Here is a 20,258-nt window from a genome sequence, read left to right on the forward strand (position 1 = left end):
AAGTAAGTGACAGTTTGCATTGCTTGGTAGCAGCTACTTCTTTCAGCTCTGGAGGAACTTCTTTCTGTGTGCCCAGAGAAATGTCTAGCTAACCCTGAACTTGACATAACCTCTATAACTGTTCGCCCTTTCATAATCCACCAACATCATGGCTCGATAAGCATTTGAGGAGTGGAAGAGCTGAACTAGCATGTGGAGGGAAGAACGATTCTAGAAATAACGGGATCAAAGGTGGCATGTCTGTTTCTCAAAGCCACTGATCCAAAATAACTGAACCAAAGAACTATCTGAGCACTTGCTATATGCCCTGCAGCAGTGGACACTGGGTGACGCAAAGATGAGTAAGACACACTCCCCGCCCTTTGGGCGAGGATAAGGAAAGCAAGAGGAAAATAAAACTCGAGGCAGAGCATGTTAAGTGTTGTGAGAGAGGCCAGCTCTCTAGAATTCTCCAGTTCTGTTCATAGGGCCCCCTGTCTAGGCACACATCACCAGACATTTATGTCTCACTTCTCTCTCACCCTTGTCCAAGTGCTGGCCAGCACCCCACTCCCACACCAAGGTTTCTTGCCTCTAGTTTCTCTACTCCACAGCCCACTGCTCCTCCCAGCTGCTTTAGCCTCCTGCACCCATCTCTCCTCCAGCCCGCCCTGCCAGTCGCCAGCTTCTTCAGGCCATCCCCTGAAGACCCAGTGATCCTCCTGTTTCCTGCTCACATTTGTCCACCTGGCCCTACATTCCCCACCTGTCTCCCACTGAAGTTCTCTCTGTGTAAGAGACTGGTCAAAATGGGCACCTGCCAACTATTCCCCGAAGCCTGCACAAATGCCCTCTGTTGACATCCTTCTCTTTAAAGAGATCTCACCTTGACATTTTCTAGGTGAAAGCCCTGTGCTAGATGCAGAGCTGAGTGCTGAGATGAGCAGCCCAGACCTCTACCTTGGGCAACTTGCATTCAAAGCAGTGCATTCAAAGTAAAAGCTACAGAGACCTGCAATGCCCCAACCGTCTACCTCCTCCCATTAATTCTCTGACCTCACCACCGGCAATCTACCCTTTGCTGTCTCTGCTCCAACTACGCTGGCCTCCTTGCTCATCTGAAAACACCCAGTAAAACTTTGCACTGTGGGTCCCTCTACCTGGCTCATCCATTCTGCATACAAGTATTTACATGGCTCACTCCCTCACCTCCTTCAGGACTTTACTCAAATGTTATCCTCTCAATTCAGCCTTTCTTGGCCACCCTAAGACTGCAGTATGCAATCCCACACACACACTCTGTATCCCCCTCCCCCAATATATTTTTCTCCAGAGCATTCAGCACCGTCTGATATACTACTTTACCCTCTGTCTTGTTTACTGTCTATCTCCTTTCAGTAGCTCCATGAAGGTAGCAACATGGTCCCTTTTGTTTTGTTCACTGATTATCCCTAGCACCTAGAACAGAGCCTGGCACTCAGTGGGTGATCATTAAGTATCTGTTAAATGAATGAATTCCCAGCCATGATGCTTCCTCTTCCATGAAGCCTTCCCCAGATCACTTCAAGCAGGAGGAAGGAAGCCTCCCTCCCCTGAACCACCACAGGCAGGTAGGAGAAGCCAGCCTGAAGGCCACATGACCTGGGTGGACGTCCTCGGATATTCCTGAAGATCATAAGTTTAATCACAATTAGAAGATCTTTGACTTTTCCTTTGCTCTGTATTATCTGGCTATCCCCTGTAATGGCAGCCCTGTGATGGCAGGGACCCCATCGTCAAGTTCACCAGCACATCCCCGATGCCTAGCACAGCACCTGGCACAGATGAGGTGCTTAATAGAGTGTTATCGAATGAATGAATGAGAGAATGACCACAACTCCCCACAGGCTCTCTCTAGGGCCTGCCATCAACTGTTTTCTCCCTTTCTGCCCCATCCACATTACCTGGAAATCATCCCACTTTCTTTGTCAGAGCGATTTAGCTCCTAGGTAGCACTCAATCCTCCCCCAACCAGGACGTGTGTCCAGGGCCAGTGCGCCTTTGTTAACCAGGCCTCTTCCAAAATCCTTTCCACGCCTCCCCATTGCCCAAGTTCAACCTCATACCATAGTGTTAATCAGGGTCCCAAATATGATCTCAGTCACAGGGAAAAGAATGCTAGGAGGCAGAAACCCTGGGTCAGAATCCCAGCTCAGCCATGAACTTGTCTCGTGGCTTTGCGTAGGTCACTTAACCACTCTGAATCCTAGTTTTGTTCTGTGTTTTGTTTTCTGTGAAATGACTTCAATAACAATGGCTCTGTACTTCATAGGCTTGTACCAAGGACCTGGTGAGGTAGAGACCGGACAAGCTTTGTAAACCACAAAGTGCCTTGCAGGCAGAAATTCTCTTTTTGGCTTCCTGTGCCATTGCTCCTGCCATACTCTTAGCTCCAGCTGAGTAAACCTGTTCCCTGTTCCCTGAACAGATTCTGCACATCACCTCTGTGCTCTTACTCACACTGCTTCTCCCCTGAGGAATGCCACCCCCTCTCCTTCCCCAGTTGCCATCCTCCTTCTGAAATACCCATCTTTTAAGACTCAACCTCCTCCACAATTATTCCAAAAGCATGTAATCCCACCCTTGCTTAGGTCCCCCTAGAGCATTGCGTTCACCTCTCTCGGCCCTTTCCTTTTTTTTTTTTTTGCGGTACGCGGGCCTCTCACTGTTGTGGCCTCTCCCGTTGCAGAGCACAGGCTCCGGACGCACAGGCTCAGCGGCCATGGCTCACAGGCCCAGCCGCTCCACGGCACGTGGGATCTTCCCGGACCGGGGCACGAACCCATGTGCCCTGCATCGGCAGGCGGACTCTCAACACTGCGCCACCAGGGGAGCGCCCTTTCCTTTTATTTTACCTCCCAAAAAGCTGAGATCCTCACCCAGGCTGCTTCAGTGGAAGACAGGGTCTGAGGAACCTGCTGAGTCTCGTGGTTCTAGACTAGAACCTGTGTATTCATCTCCCGCACTGGCATCTATGAAAATCTGTCTGAGGAAAAGCCTTGAAGACTAAGAGCCTGAACTACGCTGACGTTCTCTCTTTTCTCCTTCTTGGGTTGTGTTAGAGCCCGGCTGAGAGAGAAGACAGAGGACCTGGATCAGGTCTTCTTCCTCTGAAAGCCACTTTGTAGGCTGTGCTCCTTTGTAAGGCCACCAAGGCCCACGCAACAGTCCTGATGAGTCAAGGAGACCTGTAGGAGGTTGTGGGCGCTCCCTGTGTGTCCTTAGGCAGCAACATTGAACCTACTGGAATTCATTAAAAGAGAGGTTACATGGGCTAAAAATGGAAACGGTTCAAAAAACTCCTCAAAACATTCACAGGCATGGGTCCTTAATGCCTTGCTAATGAGAAGTGCCAGAAAGAAACAAGAAAACAGCCAGTGATGGCCAGTCAGAGGCAGAGAGAGCCCAGTGCTGCTCCAACCATGAGGACCCCCAAGAAGCTTGTTAAAATGCAGCTTCTGGGGACTTCCCTTGCAGTCCAACGGTTAAGACTCTGTGCTTCCACTGCAGGGGGCACGGGTTCGTTCCCTTGTCCGGGAACTAAGATCCCGCATGCCAAAAAAAAAAAACGCAGGCTCCTGGGCCCTGTCCCCAAGGTTTTCTCTGTGGTACAGCTTTGGCACATGTATTTTATTTTCATTTTATTTATTTATCTTGATATATAACATGCACATGCTAGAAAATTAAAAGGGTACAAAATGTTAGTAATTGTTGAAGCTGGGTAATGGAAACGTGGGGGTTCGTTATACTATTCTATTTTTGTATACACTGAAATTTTCCATGATAAAAAGTTTTTTTTAAGGGGTACAGTGAAGGGACTTCCCTGGTGGCGTGGTGGTTAAGACTCTGTGCTCTCAATCGCGGGGGCCTGGGTTCGATCCCTGGTCAGGGAACTAGATCCCACATGCATGCCTCAACTAAGAGTTCAAATACCACAACTAAGGAGCCCGCCCACCGCAACTAAGACCCAGTGCAACCAAATAAATAATTTTTTTAAAAAAGATATACAGTGAAGTTCCAAATTAAAAAAAAAAAAGCAAGTCTGTCTCTCTTTCCCTCCCTGGTCCCACAGTCACCCTGTTCCCCAATGCTTAACCTTCCAGAGATGAGACAGTCTATACCAATGGCCTCAACCTGGCTGCACGTGGGAAGCTTCAAAAGATATTAATGCTTGGGTACTTCTACCCCGTCCCCCCGCTCCTAGAGGTTCTGATTTACAGGACTGCAGCCAGGCCATTGGGATTTGTTCTTAAGCTTTCCAGATCACCCTAATGTACCGCCAATGTCGAGACCCACTCGTCTTGTTTACAAACATATGTGCAAAAGTACATATTCACACAACTGGTTGCAGCACACTCTGTGCATTATTCTGTACTTTGATATTTTATGTAACACATCGTTGTATTTGTTCTCTATTGCTGCTGTGACAAATCACAACAAACTTATTGGCTTAAACAGCACAAGTGTGTTATTTTGTAGATTAGAAGTCTGATAGGGGTCTCAGTGGGCCAAGCTCAAGGTTCATTCCTTCCTAGAGGCTCTAGCAGAAAATCTGTTTCCTTTCCTTTTCCACCTTCTAGGAGCTGCCCACTTTCCTTGGTCCATGGCTCCTTCCTCCATCTTCAAGGACAACAACATCAGGCTGAGTCCTCCTCCTGCTGCCATCTCTCTGACTTTCCCTTCTGCCAGCCTCTTCCACCTTTAAGGACACTGTGTCCTTGTGATTACATTGGGCCCACTCAGATAATACAGGATAATCTCTCTATTTTAAAGCCAGCTGATTAGTGACCTTAACTCCATCTGCTACCTTAATTCTCCTTTGGCATGTGCAGTGGACTGACTGAATGTGACACCACAAAATCTTAACCCCCAGTGTGATGGTATTAAGAGGGGCCTTTGGGACTTCCCTGGTGGTCCAGTGGTTAAGACTCCGCACTTCCACCGCAGGGGGTGAGGGTTCCATCCCTGGTCAGGGAACTAAGATCCCGCATGTTGTGCGGCACGGCCAAAAAAATTTTTTTTTCAATTAAGAGGGGCCTTTGAGAGGAAATTCAGTCATGAGGGTCGAGCCCTCATGAATGATTGGTATTCATGCCCTTATAACCGGGACCCCAGAGAGCTCTCTTGCCCTTTTACTGCCATGTGAGGACACAACGGAAAGATGGTCATTTATGAACCAGCAAGCAGGCTCTCACCAGACTCCAAATCTGCCAGTAACTTGATCTTGGACTTCCCATCCTCCAGAACTGTGAGAAATAAATTTCTGTTGTTTAAGCCATCCAGTTTATGGTACTTTGTTACGGCAGCCCGAACTAAGACAGCACGTATCCTAACGAATTCACAGGTCCCAGGTATTGGGATGTGGACATTTTTGTGGCGGGGGTGGGAGTGGGGATCATTGCTCTGCTGCCACATCACAGAAATTTGTCCAAACAAGAGGCAAGTACATTTAGTGTATTTTTAAAAAGATGATCTTATGTGTAGCCCAGTTTGGGAACCAATGCTGAGGCCCTGATCAGAAAGAATCTGCAAGGCAGACTAAGGAGCTCTGACCCGGTTTTACTATTTAAATATTCTCCTTAAATAAAAAACAAGAAAACAAAAATATTATTTATTTGAGACCTGTAACCTAGTCATGTACATCCAGGCCTTCCTTCTCCCCACAGCCACAGGGAGGAAACATCTTGTATACTCCAAATATAGCCCATGGAAGATGTTTAGCAACTATCCCTGGAAGGAAGGAAGGAAGGAAGGGAGGAAGGGAGGAAGGAAGGGAGGAAAGAAGGAAGGAAAGAAGGAAGGGAGGGAGGGAGGAAGGAAAAAAAGGAGAGGGGCGGGAGCTCTCCTTACCCATCCTCCTGACACTGGGTCTGGTTTCCCATCTGCCTCTCTGAGTAAGCCTGTTTTTTCTTCCTCTCCAGCCTCTCTTGCTACTTCCAGACCCCTCTACACACGGGTTCTGTGATATTCAGTAATACCCTGGCTGTTCTCATTTTGTCATTTCTGAGTACCAGGCACTGTACTGGGCACAGGGCTGTGCCTCGCTGATGGCAGGTAACCACATTCTGGCCTATGTTCTGGGTACAGGCATGGCTGGGAGGCTGCATAAAAGTGCGTTGAGAACACAAGTGCTGGAGCCAAGTTCATATCCTAACTCTGTCTCTTAGGGAAGTCCCTTAACCTCTTCGTTTCTCAGTTTCACCATCTCTAAGATAGGAATAGCAATATCTACCCAGTAGGATGTGGTGAAGCTTAAATAGCGTAATGTGTACAGAGCACTTACAACCTTGCCTAACACATACTCAGTATTTGCTGTTGTTACTATTATTGTATTTCCTGATACCAGATCAAGCGCCTTTTGGATGGAAGGAATGCCATCTATCCATCTTTGCTTCCCAGTGGCAAGCACTGAGTATTGGGTGCAGAAACTATGCAAAAGAGGGCTTTTGAATCAAAGGGTATAGGAATTCTCTGGCGGCCCAGTGGTTAGGACTGTGATGAAGGATCAAGGTGTACATGGTTTCCATGTTGGTACCCTGGGTGCAGCTGGTCTCTGGAATGCTTGGAAGAATTTGAAGGTGAGAATGGAGAGTCAGTAATCAGACCACAGATACCGGTAAAGAAAACGCACAAGATTGCTTTCACGTATCCAGAACTTTTGGAAAAACTCTGATACATACCTGGTTGAACCCCCAGGAACTCACAATAAAATACTGTATTACATTTCTGACGTGTTAAGGAGAGCTTAGCATAGTGAACTTGGAATTGCAGGGAAAAGATGGAGTGTGGTCAACACAGTGTTAATAGTGTTAGATGTGGGCAAAGAGGACTCCTCCGGAGGGACCTGCCCTGGCCCTCCTCCTGCCATGCCCCTCCCCACAAGGCACAGTTGCAGGACCAGGGAAATGTGACCACCCAGAGCTTTTGTCACCATCTCATCCACTAGACCCTGGACTCCCTGTCCAAACAGACACAAGCCTGCTTCAAGGGCTTGTACCAGCCTCTCACCAGGTCCATTCTCCCAAAGGTGGGGCTGCCATGGTGCACACCCTAAGGCCTGAGCGGTTGGTGGCCAAGGGGCGGGTGGTGTCTTGCAGGGATATGATGGCATGTGAGGTGCGGGCTGGGGTATCTCTTGCAATGTGGGAAAGAATCAGGTGGGAAAAGGGGGATGGCCTTGATCATGGGATGGTTGGCTTTGACAACACTTTGTGGCACAGACCTGAGTCTGAGTATTCTAAATTTGAACTTGGCCTTCCAGGAAGTTATATGAAGGTAGGAGGACAGAACATATTTGAGCTTGGCTTAATTTATAAGAAATATTAAGACATGGCATGGCATGTGGGCCTTCATTTGTATTCTTGCCTATGGCTTTGCAAATGAAAGGAATTTATTTTTTTAATTATTTTTTTGGCCTGACAGCACAGCTTGTGGGATCTTAGTTCCCCGACAAGGGACTGAACCCATGCCCTCGGCAGTGAAAGGGCAGAGTCGTAACCACTGGACCGCTAAGGAATTCCCTAAAGGAATGTATTTTAGTACTCGATAGACCTAAACTTGAAGATCTGGGCAAGCCATTTATTGGTTATGTGCCTTGGGCAATTTACTTGGACTCTCTAATAATACTGATGTCAAGGCTCTCTCAATTGCAAGTAAGAGTATCCCAACTCAAACGGACCATCATAAACAGGAATCTATTGGCTCTTGTAACTGACAGTCCAGTGGTGGCAACCTCAGGTGTGTCTGGATCCAGCTGTCTAAACAAGCAGCATCCTCAGCACAGCACCTCTCTACATCTTTGGCTGCTTTCCTGTGTTGGCTTCATTCTTGGACAGGACTACACATAGTTTCTTTACATCCAACTTACTAAGCAATCCCAGCAGAAAATTAAACATATTTTCACTTTTCTAGAGTTCTGGCGAAGTCCAGGAATATGCTGATTGGTTATATGCCCACCATGGAGGGTCTGGGTCTATCCCCTATAAATTGTACAGATTAAGATTTGGGGAAGTGGGACTTCACCAAATAAAAACTAAGATGTGGTTGGTTACTGGGTTTTGCTGAGGCAAAAACAATAGTGAGTTGGTAGGGATTGAAGGCTTCGCACTCAACGTTAGCCACTATTAATGTGACCAAGAAAATGAAAATGGACTCAAACTGGGTATGTATACTGAAGAGAAAGCAAGTGGAAACCACATTCATTTTCCAACTGCCCTGAACCCTGGGATCAGAGTTGGAAGCTTGAAGAAATGAAGACTTGGACATACAGTCACAATCTCAAGAAGACATTCCCAGGTTTGTGTGTATGAATCATGCTTCCGGTTGCTGTGGCTGATTCTGCAGTGCCAACCTGTTCTATCAGTGGGCCTCAGCCTCAAGAGCTGTGTGCTCAAAACAAGCCAGGATCACCTGGAAGACTCATATTTCTGGAATTTTGTAGAGGAGAACATGAATCCCAAATTATTGTTTCTAGATATGTGGCCAATTTGGGGCAATGTTGGGTCTCTGATATAACCTATAATCATTTTTAAAAAATATTTATTTGGTTGTACCAGGTCTTAGTTGCGGCAGGCGGGCTCCTTAGCTGTGGCATACGAACTCTTAGTTGCGGCATGCATGCGGGATCTAGCTCCCTGACCAGGGATCGAACCCGGGCCCCCTGCATTGGGAGCACAGAGTCTTAACCACTGGGCCACCAGGGAAGTCCCAACCCACCATCATTGATAACTCATCACCAGAGTATGTGCTTCCTACTTACCTCCTATAATCTCTAATTGCAGAACATCTTTTTTGTTTTTGGCTGCACAGTGCAGCTTGCGGGATCTTAGTTCCCCGACCAGGGATCGAACCCGTGCCCCTTGCAGTGGAAGCATGGAGTCCTAAGCACTGAACAGCCAGGGAATCCCCCAGAACATCTTTTAAATAACAGTATTCTCATTACCTTAATTGAAATTGATGAAGACTATCAACAGGCCTTTAGATGTGCACTTTTGTGGTTTAAATATTTTTTTCTATTTTTGATGACTGATAAAAATAATCTATAAAGCACCATTTTAAAATATTTCCCAAAATTTTTATTTTGAAAAATTTCAAACCTACACACATTGAAATAGTAATATTTAAGTATTAACACTGCCTTCACACACAAGGATTTTTTACCAGAAAACCACGGTGGCCTCTAGGCTACATGAGTATCTAGGTAACTTCTCCATGCTTACAAGAGAAGCAGCCTCATCTTTAGTGAGAGGAGCTTTCTGTCCTCAGGAAGTCTCTGTATTGACTTTTTTGTAGTGCTTTCATTCATCTTATTAGAAGTTCATAGCCCTGCAAAGCACGAAGGACAGGATTTATTCCCATTTTACAGATGAGGAAACAAACTCAGAGAGGTCAAGTGATCTGTCTGTTCAAGGTCTCAAGTCAGTAAGTGCCCCAGCTGAAACTGGAACTGAAGACTTCTGACTTCCGTAACTCAACATTCTGTGGTCACTTCCTCTCCTGGATATACGAGAGTAAAGCCAGAGCCAAGCAGATATGCAAAGTGTTTTAGTCTCATTCTTCAAACAATCAGAAAGCAAGTATTCACCAGGACCCAGGTGCATAGTATTATCAATCAGAAGTCTATTCTTAGGAACATAAAACCACAATACACAGAGGGTACTGAAATTTCTGTCAACTGCTCTGGTTTGAGTTCAACATTTATTGAGTGCTTACTCTATCCCAGGTACTGTGTGTGGGATACAGAGCAAATAAGACCGACAAGGAGTCTTGTCACATTCCAGTGGGTTAATGAACAATCCAGAAGCTGCCAATGAGACTGCTGGTCTGCATCCTGCCCACAGTAGCATTCTGTTTGGTCCCCACGGTGCCTAAGTTTTTCTGTTTATAATGAATTGCCAACTTCTAGCTTCTCTGAAACAGGCAACTTCTACTGGAATCCTGAATATTAAGTCGCAGCCACACCTGCCCCTTACCCAGGACACATGCCCCCTAGAGATCACTTCAGTTCCATTTCCTACTGTCTTACACCCAGAGGACTGTGGCCCAAATCACCCACTTATATTACCCACTTGACATCCATAATCACTTAAACTGAAAACCCCTGAAGCCAACAAATATCCAAACAAGATAATTTCAGATAGCATTAAGTAATGCAAAATAAAATAAAATAAGCTAATGTGATGGATGCGATATGATTGGTGTAAAGGGCTACTTCAGATTGGGTGGTCAGGGAGGGTTTCTCTGAAGTATAATCGAAACTGAGAACTGAATTATGACAAGCATGACAAGACTGCCAACAGAAGAAAAAAAAATGCTTCTAAGCAAAGGGAAAAGCATAGGCACAAGTCCCCCTCGAGGCTGGAAATAACTTGGCTTGGTGGAGGGAAGTGGTAACAAGGTCACGGAGGAAGGAAGAAGCCAGATTACATAGGACCTTGTAGGCCATGGTGAGAGTTTTGGATTTTATTCCAACTGTGATGGGGTGTCTTTCCAGGGTTTTAACTTGGGAACAATGGGATCTGGTTTACATTTTTAAAAGATCACCCTGCTACGTAGAAAAGTGACTTAACGAGGCAAGAGAGGAAGTAGGGAGGCCAATGAGGAAGCTATGTTATAGCAGTCCAGTAGGTGACAGTGGCTAGAACCAGGATGGTAACAGAAAAGATGGAGAGAGGTAGCAGATTCAGGATATAAACTGGAATGTAACCAAAAGAATTTTCTGGTGGAGTGGACGGCAGTAGTGCAGTAGGGCGGAGAGAGTATGAAAAGGGAGTAACTAAGGATAACTCCAAGGCTGTGACTTGTTCAAATATCTCTATGAGTTGGGGGTGACTAGCAGAGGTCCCAGTTTTAGGGAGAGGGAGGAAGAATTTATTCTGGATGAGTAAATTTTCCCTAGGCTCAAGTCTTCCTAAGATTCCTCATTTCCATCTCACATCCAAGCAGTCCTCAAAGTCCCAAAATTTGAACTGCTAAATACCTAATCTATCAAATCTACCCTTCAACTTCAACTCCATATTCATTGCCTCTGTCCTGATTCAATCCTCTCTCTCGCTTTGACTTTTACAACAGCCTTCTCCAGCTATGAATAAACTAACAAAAGCACTTCACGGGCATGTGAACCCCTCTCCCACCTGCCACCTCTGATGGCAGAAACCATGTCTTATTCATACTTATCTCCAGGGTCCAGTGCTGTGTGCTAGGCACAGAGTAGGCACTCAAATGTCTGGTGAACTGAAAAGAAGTTCTCCTCAAACAGGATATAACCTCCTGGAAGAGAAGAGCCCTATCTCGGGATTCTGTGATTCTCCCACACAACTTAAAGCAGAACCAGATATGAAATGTATGATCAAGTCCCAGAAACTTGGCTTTCCCAAGGGATATGTTTCTTTCTAATTGAGTTTCAAACTGCCCTGTTTTAACCCTGTAGTTAATAACTGATATGCAACAACAGGTAACATATGTTATGACTCTTTTCTACTCTTCTTCCAAATCTAGGGACTTCATACCCTCATACTCTCACAACATCTTTGTAATGAGGTCAAGAGATAATTATTCTCCATTTCACAAATAAGAAAACTGAGGCACAGAATGAATCCCTTAATCACTTTTTGATGAAGTTAGGTGCTTTGCTGGGTTAAGATCAGCCTTTCCCTGAGCCATACCACAGTTATGGAATTGGAAGATTTCCCAATCTCCCATCCCTGCAAGACTGCTGGTTAGTACTCAGGTGTTCCCTAGGTTTTGCCTCCACAGTTACAAGCTTCTTTGTCGTTTTTTTTTTCCTTAGTTCCCCGACCAGGGATCAAACCCAGGCCCCCTGCATTGGGAGCACAGAGTCTTAACCACTAGACCGTCAGGGAAGTCCCACAATTACACACTTCTTTGGATAGCAGGGTGTGTTGCCACAAGGTCAAAGACCATGTTCTCTCTTTCTCTTCTAATTACCACTCTCCTCAGTGCCTGGTGAAGACAGATTCCACCCCTTGGGCCCAGGAAAAAGAGAAGCACCTTGGTCGTTAGCCTGGGAGGTCAAGTAAGGCCAGGAGTCACACCAGCAAGAAGAGAGAGAGAGATCTAAGTAGGCAAGAATAGTTTCAATGGGAAAAAGGAGAGAGGAGTCACCATTAAGAAAATCAGCACACCCCTTTCAAAAGGCTTCCAGCTGGGGAGTACTTGGAAGAGCCGGGACAGCGAAGGCAGAAGGCCAGATCCTTCCTGCTGTGCCCTCCCATGAGTCACTTCCTCAAGGCACCCAGGCTCTTCAGGGCCTCCTGGGCCTGCGTCAGCTGCTGCTGTAGCCTCTGGCGGGTGCTCTCATTGGAGGCCCGCTTGAGGAGGCCCTGCATTTCTTCCATCACTGCCCGGTAGCCAGGGGTGTTGTGGAAGAGCCGCACTGCGCGGTCCCCACAGGAGGCCAGAAGCCGGCCAGTGACGTCAAAGGACAAGTCACTGATACACTCCCCATGGACCTGCTCGAAGCACTCCTCCTTCTCACCCCGCCGGCTGTTATAGAGATGAATGCTGCTGCCACTGGCCAAAGCCAAAACCTGGGCGTCAGGCGAGAGTGCCAGGCGGCACGGCATGGTGCTTGCTTCTTCAAAACGGCCTGTCCTCAGCAAGTAGGGGTCCTGCTGCTTCTTGTATTCCACATCTGTGTCCCACAGTTTCCACGTACCATCCTTGGAGACAGAGGCCATCCTGCAGCAGGGAAAGTCACGGCTCTAGCCCCAACACACCCTGGAGGGGAGGGCACTGGGACAGTGCTAGGGACGCCAGCTAGGAAGCCAACTCCACTGCTATGTCTTCTGCCTGCTGCGGGCCAGGCACCCTCCCCCCGCAACTTCAGAGCCACTGCAGAGAATGGCAGAAGGATCCTGGACGCCAAGAGGGGCTGCAAGTCACGTGTAAGAAATCAGAGAGGAGTCACTCACCTCCGGGAGTCATTGGAGAAAGCGAAGAAGTGGACGGCTGCAGAGTGGCCCTTCAGTTCAAAGGCTCGCACAACCTCCTGGAAGTCCCCTTTTTTCCCAAAGCAGACTTCCCAAACTTTTACATCTGGGGTGAAGCCACACGAGGCCACAAACCTGCCATACAACCCAGGTTGCATTAAAACTTAATTTTAAGAGCATCTTTTTCTGCAAATCCACCAAAACTTTTTCCTGAGAAAGTTAATTAATCTTGTGCCTAAAACGCTACCTTTGAAAACTGCTTTTATACATGACCTCAGTCCATCCTCACAGCCAGGCTGTAAGATACTTAGTACCCCCACCCCAACCTCTTAAAAACTATGGATGGAGAAATAGAGACTCAGGACTTGAATCTAGGTGTCCTGATTCCACACTGCCTGCCCCTTCTGCTCTCTGAAGCTGGCTCTCTGCTCTGTACCCAGCCCCCCAGCCCCAACCTCTGCCCATGCCCGAGGCCAAAGTCCCTCCTTCCTCACCTGCTACAAGGGGATATAGCAGCAAATGTATTGTGCATCTGGTTGGTGTTGATGGTGGACAGCACCTGACCTTTCAGATTCCAGATGATGATAGTTGTGTCACTGGAAGCAGTCATGATGAACTTCCCTGAAGGGCGAGAGGAGTGCCATGGGCTGAGGTCCATGACCTGATCGACTGACTTATGAAGGCATCTGCTGCCCAGTGTAATGTATCCACGCTTCCCTCCCAAGCCAAGGGTCACCACAGATAAGGATTTGGCTGAAGACTGTGGCTACTACCTGCCTCCCCCAGGGGACTTGCTGTGGCTCCCAGGACTCCAGGGGAGCCCAGAGCCAGGGCCCTTTTTGTCACACTGGGGCTAAGCATAACTCTCAGGCTGCATTCGCTCACTCAGTAAGTAAAACTGGGTCCATTCCCTCTTGCCTTGGGCAAGCTCCATCCTCTGAGTGCCTCACCTGTGTCAGCAATGCCAATGTTGACGATGGCTGCCTTGTGCTTTTTAGGAAAGTCCTCTGGGGTGGCCGTGAAAGTATAGCCCCCATCCTCTCGCTTGGTCATCTTGAAGACACGGAGGGTATCTCCGTTAGCCAGCCAGACGATGAATGCTCTAGAGACAGGGAGCAGACAAGTCTCTCACTCCTTTAGGCACGGAGACCTGTGTGTGCCAGGTCCTATGCTAGGCAGGCTCTGAGGAAAATCAAGATCTCCCTTCAGGACTTATAGTCCAGCCTCACAACTTAAACCCTTAATTCAAAATCTCTTAAAACTCCTTACAAGGTAAGCCTCTCATAGCTCTGGCTCCTTTAGCTTCTCTCTAGGGTTTAGAAAACCATTAGAGCTTCCAAGACTACTCTGGAAGTCAGGCTTTGGTACTTCCCAAGGAGGAAGAGCTCTTCCCCTCTCTGCTTCCCTGCTATGTAGCTCCGTAGGCCTCCAAGGAGCCTCAGGCGGTGTTCAAGCTGTCTGGATGTTCCCTTTCTGCCACCTCAAGGGAGACCCTGGGTCCCCCCTCACTACCCTAAACAAGGTATGGGAAGGACATAAGCTTGGGTCAGGGCTTCTGCAGGCAAACCTGGGGATCCCTCCTGTCCCACCTGCAGTCAGGGCTGAAGCGCACCAGGATGGCATGGTCCAGCTCCACATTTGCTCTCATGCTGCGGTGCTCCCGCTGCAGGAAGTCCTTGGTGCTCCAGATGCGGACAGTACGGTCATCTGCACAGGTGGCCAGGTACTTGCCATTGCTGCTAAAGTCCATGCAAGATATGTTCCCACTGTGGCTCTAGGGGAAGGGTTGCAGCAAGTATGAACAGGAACCCCTTGGGCAAATGGGGAAACCCATGCAGCCATGATTCTGGAGCCCTGTTGCTTAGATTAACAGCAAGCTGCTGATGGGATGTGATGAGAAGGGATAGGATGGGGCATCCCCACTGACTTTGGTCAGAGGCAGAGGGGTCTGTAACATGCACAGAATACTACAAAGGAAGAGTCTACGGGGGTGTGAGTCTCTGTATACATGTCCTGTGCATGGGCACCATGTACCTTCAGTGTTGCAGCCAGGAGGCGGTGGGTGAAGTTGTGTTGCTGAGGCTTTTCCTTGTGAACCCGCTGATGTTGTTTCTGCTTCTTGGATCTCAAGGACTTGTCAGGTGGAAGTCCATTTGCTCTTTGGCCTATAAGGAAGGCCCATGTCATTCGTCCATTCACTCACTCAATAAGCACTTACTGACCACCTATGATTGGCACTGAATAGAGGCACAAGAGATGACCAGATATGGTCCCTGTCCTCAAGAAGAGAGGGATATGGGAAAAAAACAGAGGCTTTGTGGAATCAGACCTGGGTTTGCATTGCATCTCTACCACTGAGTGACCCTGAGGAGGCTGCTTGCTGTTAGTGTATATAACATAACCATAGAGCACCTCGTTGCACATCAGAAAAGGCGCCCTCTCAGGGCAGGCACAGCTCAGCAAGTACACAGAATGGCCAGTGGAATGCAGATTCTTGGCCAGACATCTCTAAGTGGGGGATAATGTGCACACCGGAATCTAGTGACCCTGATCTCAGGTAATTGCCCTGGGCCTTGGTTTTCTAAAAGAGAAGTTGAGAATTGGGTGAGATAATATATACAAAATGACAAGCACAGTACCCAACACAAGCATTAAAGGGCTCAAAGGAATCCCAGAGAGAACCCAGAGGTGAGAGGTAGTTGACGTGAGTACGTCCCGTGTGCTGGAAATGGTGCCAGTCATTTTTGTATCAAATAGCTAACTTAATTGAAAATCAGGCCAGGAGCAAAGCTGGCATATGTTAGATCGCTACAGATGCTCCTCAATTCCTACAGGAAGAAAGCTCCGAGGCCACATACAAAGACAAATCTGCCTGCCCTCCGCTTGCCTCTCCAGCCTTGTCTAACAAGCCCTCCCCTCTCCCCTCCCACTACAGTCAAACCAAATGCTGTTCCAGGCCTCCTTGGCTTCACGCATGTTGCCATTGCCAGGAATATTCGCCCTCTCTTGGCCTCCTGGCAAACTCTTACACGTCTATCCTTCAAGACCCCACGTCAAGTGTTCCCTACTTGACACCCCCCCGCCCACCGACAAAAGCAGGGCTGACCACTCCCACCTTTGGGTTTCCTGTGTCTAATACTGACCTTCCTATGAAACCTACTACACTATATTTTTCCCTTACAGTTTCACCTGTTCTTTTTTACCCGACACTGGACTCCCTAAAGGAAAAGACCCCGAAGCCTACAGGAGGTGGCAGGTACTCAATAAATGCTCCATGTCGGGGAACCAGAGCGTTCACAAATGAATGTCCGTCCCCTCCTCCCCGTTTTCAGAAAATAACGAACAAGGAGCGCGCTGGAGAGTTTCCTAGCGTCCCCGCAGCAGCCCCGGGGAGAAGCTCAGGCTCCGAGGGCAGGCGGCTTAGCCTCAGCCACGGAGAGCTCGGTAGCGCGGGGCCTAGGTTCTAACAGGTCGTCCCAAAGTGAAACTGATGTCCCAAGAGGAGAAACTGAGGCCGGAGGGAGGGCGGGATCTCTGGCACCCCCGCAGGCCCAAACGGCCGGTCAGACCCCGGGGAGGCCGGGAGCGACAGGTCCGGTGGGTCGCCCCCACGCGCCCCCGCCCCACTAACCTGCCGACCGGCCGCATGTCTCCTGCTCCGCGCGCAGCCACCCCCGCGCTACCGCCGCCGTCGCTATCAGGGCCAGCAGCCCGAGCAACAGCGACAGCCCCATCAACTCCGGCATCTGCAGCAGCTCCATGTCGGCACAGTCGCTGCCACCTCAGCCTCTGGCCTCGCGAGGGCCTGCACGTCTCCGCAGGGCGGTGCACGCACGTGGGGCGGGGCCTGGCCGTTAGTGCGTCCCGAGGGGCGCGGCCTGGTCTTTGGCCCGTCTCGGGGGCGGGGCCTGTTGGTGGAGCGTCCCGAGGGGCGGGGCCTGACCGTCGGGCATCCGGAAGGACGCGGCCTGGCTATTTAAGTTCGTCTGGCCATTGAGGCTGTGTGGCCTCACAGGGTAGGGGGCAGGTGATGCAGACTCTGCTCAGGCCTCCCCTTGAAGAATTTACTGATAATCGTTATTAAAGGCGTTATTCCAGTCGTCATCACATTGGATCCTTTCAAGGAGCCATGGGACCTATTATTACTCCCATTCAACAGGTGGGAAAGTCTTCTTAGTATCAGGGGAAATTCAGATGGGCTTTTACTGTTAATGGAGAAGGGAAAGGGTATTTCTGGAATTAGGAGGTGGGACAGCCTCATCCTCCTGAGCAGGAGAATGCTGTGTGGAGGCAGGGCATGAGCAAAATAAAAAGTAGCAGGTAAGGGAGTTCCCTGGCATCCCAGTGGTTAGGACTCCACGCTTCCATTGCAGGGGGCACAGGTTCGATCCCTGGTCGGAGAACTAAGAGTCCGCAAGCCTCGCGGCATGGGCCAAAAAAAAAAAAGTAGCAGGTAAGATTGGAAAGGTCTGGAGGGCCTTGAGTGCCAGCTCAATCCAGCAAACAGAGAGTAGATTCTGGTGAGAGTAGATTCTGGTGAGAGTAGATTCTGGTGAGATAGCTCAAAATCGGGGTCTTGGAGATTCTTTGGATGGACTAGTGTGTGCCAAGACCAAAGACAGAAGGAAAACCAAGAGGTGGTTGCAAGGGTTCAAGAGGGAGGTGATAAGAGCCTGGACTCAGGGTGGCCTGGGGATAGAAAGGAAGTTGAAAAGGTGATTTTAAACAAGACACTTTTAATTTTGAAATAATTATAGATTCACAGGTAGTTGGGAAAAAAAATGAAGAGGAAGGTTCCATGTATCCTTTACCCAGGTTCCCCCAATGGTAACATCTTGCATAACTATAGTGCAATATCAAAACCAGGAAATTGGCATTAATACAATCTACAGAGTTTATTCACCAAAAAAAGAGATATTCTGAAAGACTAGTGATAGAATTTGGAGCAGACTAGCTCGAGAGGGAATATTCCCAGAACAAGCATGCTCCGTGGGCCTCCCAGGCCCACACCCCAGAGCGAGTCGAAATGCCAGGGTCAGGGATGCCAGATTCAAACGTTTCCATGGCCACCAGGGAGCCCTTCCTGGCAGTGCAGGTCCTCTGGCCTTTAGAAGGATCCTATGAGGACAGAGGCTGCTGCAGAGACTAGATGACAGATGGACTCACCCACAACCTCGGGTGAGGAGACAGATCCAGTCAGAGAGCAAGTGAAGTGGCCTCACTTCCTTCCCTTTTGTCCTTGGTGAGGGGAGAAGGGGAGACTGGCATTGACTCAGCTGTGGGCAGTGGGGTGGAGAGGGCTAGGAGGGGGTGTCCAGAGCATTCTGGGGCTTTTCCTCCTTAATTTGCTATTTAGAACCGAAGGCCCAGCCATGAACCACTTTCTCCTAGAGACAAAGGGGTACGTTTCAGAATTTCATTCACCAAGCATTTTGCAGGTGACATTTACTGATCCAGGACCTTTGCATTTCATTTAATCTTCTCACGTTCCCACCCCACAGATTAGGGGACTGATGCTCTAGGAGATGCTCATTAAGTGATTTTCCAGAGGTGACACAGATAAAGAGTGAACCTGGGAACATGTGCAGGTCTGTGACTCTAGTCTATCGATGTGGGGGACAAGCAAGAGTAGGGCTACGGCTCAGCTGAGACTACCAGATTCTTTTACATTGTAAGTTCAGTTGATCTTTATAGTGGTCTTTAAAACAGGTGAGGCCATGAAATAACTTTAACCAAACCAAAAAAAACCACACAACTAGGCTCAGGTCAAGTAACTTACCCAAGGTCAACAAGGAAGCCAGGGATAGAACCAGAGTCAAACTGGGGTCTGCTACACTCCAAGATCCTTATCCTTCCCACCTTGCCACTGGGCTGTGGTAAGGGCCTTGCTCTTACCCTCAAGTTCCTACAGCCCAGCTGGAATCCAAGGCTAACACTCAGAAGGACGTTAGTAATGACAGAAGAGGGGAAAACTGGGCAGGTCAGGGAGGGAGATCTGCCGATGGATTTTGAGGGGCAGTGAGATTCAGCTGTACCTTCAGGGGTGGGCATTTAGACAGGGGAGACAGAGGGTAAAAGGGAATTCTAGGAGGGAAAGGAAAGCATGAGCAAAGGTGTGGCTGGAGGTATAGCAGGGCTCAGTCGCAAAGCACCTTGACCATCTGCTAGAAACCTGGCCTCATCAGAGGCAAGCAAGAGCCAGAGAAGCAATGGAAGCACAACTTCAATTTGCAATTGAAGATTCACCTTGCATTGATTGGAGCCTCTCTACCTCTGGCCTCTGTGTTAGGTAAAACGATGCATTTCCTCATTGTTTAAGTAGCGGTTCTCAAAGTGTGGGCCCTGAACCAGCATCATTAAAAATGCAAATTCTTAGGCTTCATCCCATATCTGCCGAGTCAGACATTCTGGAGGTGGAGGCCTGGCAATCTGTATTTTAACAAGCTTACTAAGTGATTCTGATGTACGCTAAAGTGTAAGAACCAATGCTTTAAACTAACTTGAGCCCCAGATGTAGGTTATTTGCAGCTCAAAGCCTCCATTACAGTGGTTCTTAACCTCGAACGCATATTGGAATCACCTTTAAAAATGCTTATGTCTAATTCCCACAGACAGGGATTCTGATTTAATTGGCCTAGACTAGACCTGCTCAAGAAGATTTTTAAAAGGCCCAACTTATTCAAATGTACTTTTAAGTTTGAGTTGTAGCTGTAAGGGATACGAGAGGCTAATGTAAGAGTCTACATAAAAGTGATATTCTGGACTTCCCTGGTGGCATGGTGGTTAAGAATCCACCTGCCATTGTAGGGGACACAGGTTCGAGCCCTAGTCTGGGAAGATCCCACATGCCACAGAGCAACTAAACCCATGTGCTACAATTACTGAGCCCGCATGCCGCAACTACTGAAGCCCGTGCACCTAGAGCCTGTGCTCCGCAACAAGAGAAGCCACCAGAATGAGAAGCCCGCACACCACAACGAAGAGTATCCCCCCACTCACCACAACTAGAGAAAGCCTGTGCGCAGCAATGAAGACCCAATGCAACCAAAAAAACAAACAAAAAAACAAAAACAAAAAACAAACGGAAAAACAGAACAAAAAAAAGTGATATTCTGTCAGGTGGCCATGTGTATGGATGCTTGTGAGGTCAACTTGAGACAAGAGGGAAGGGAGCAGGGCACAACCATTAAAAGGATGACATAGCCATTGAGGATACAACAAAAACTGCTTAGAACCAACTAGACCCAAGATGGCGGAAGATTTAACTTCCAGTAGACCTTGAGCATCACT

At 48.3% G+C, this 20,258-nt stretch overlaps 1 protein-coding gene across 2 annotated transcripts; it reads right to left on the bottom strand.

Moving 5' to 3' along the window:
• Positions 1–8,718: 8,718 nt before the first annotated feature.
• Positions 8,719–16,773, bottom strand: TBL2 (transducin beta like 2). Of its 2 annotated transcripts, XM_030872014.3 has the most exons (7): positions 16,600–16,773; positions 15,003–15,133; positions 14,558–14,742; positions 13,919–14,070; positions 13,463–13,589; positions 12,951–13,103; positions 8,720–12,717 (listed from the first exon to the last, which is right to left on the bottom strand). In XM_030872014.3, exons 1-7 carry the CDS (start codon positions 16,727–16,729, stop codon positions 12,255–12,257), a joined length of 1,341 nt encoding a protein of 446 aa, XP_030727874.1. In that variant the 5' UTR covers positions 16,730–16,773; the 3' UTR covers positions 8,720–12,254. The 2 variants fall into 2 exon arrangements, with proteins under 2 accessions (XP_060141279.1, XP_030727874.1); XM_060285296.2 differs by lacking the exon at positions 16,600–16,773 and having other exon boundaries at positions 8,719–12,717; positions 14,558–14,704; positions 15,003–15,114.
• Positions 16,774–20,258: the final 3,485 nt, after the last annotated feature.

Source organism: Globicephala melas, chromosome 15 (assembly GCF_963455315.2).
Source record: "Globicephala melas chromosome 15, mGloMel1.2, whole genome shotgun sequence".
Taxonomy (NCBI): domain Eukaryota; kingdom Metazoa; phylum Chordata; class Mammalia; order Artiodactyla; family Delphinidae; genus Globicephala; species Globicephala melas.

Coding starts and splice junctions, on each gene's coding strand:
- TBL2 (XM_030872014.3), bottom strand. CDS start 16,729: ATGGAGCTGCTGCAGATGCCGGAGTTGATGGGGCTGTCGCTGTTGCTC. Junction 13,104..13,462: donor GCTATATCCCCTTGTAGCAG/GTGAGGAAGGAG, acceptor GTTGTATGGCAG/GTTTGTGGCCTCGTGTGGCT. Junction 12,718..12,950: donor TTCTCCAATGACTCCCGGAG/GTGAGTGACTCC, acceptor TCCCTGCTGCAG/GATGGCCTCTGTCTCCAAGG.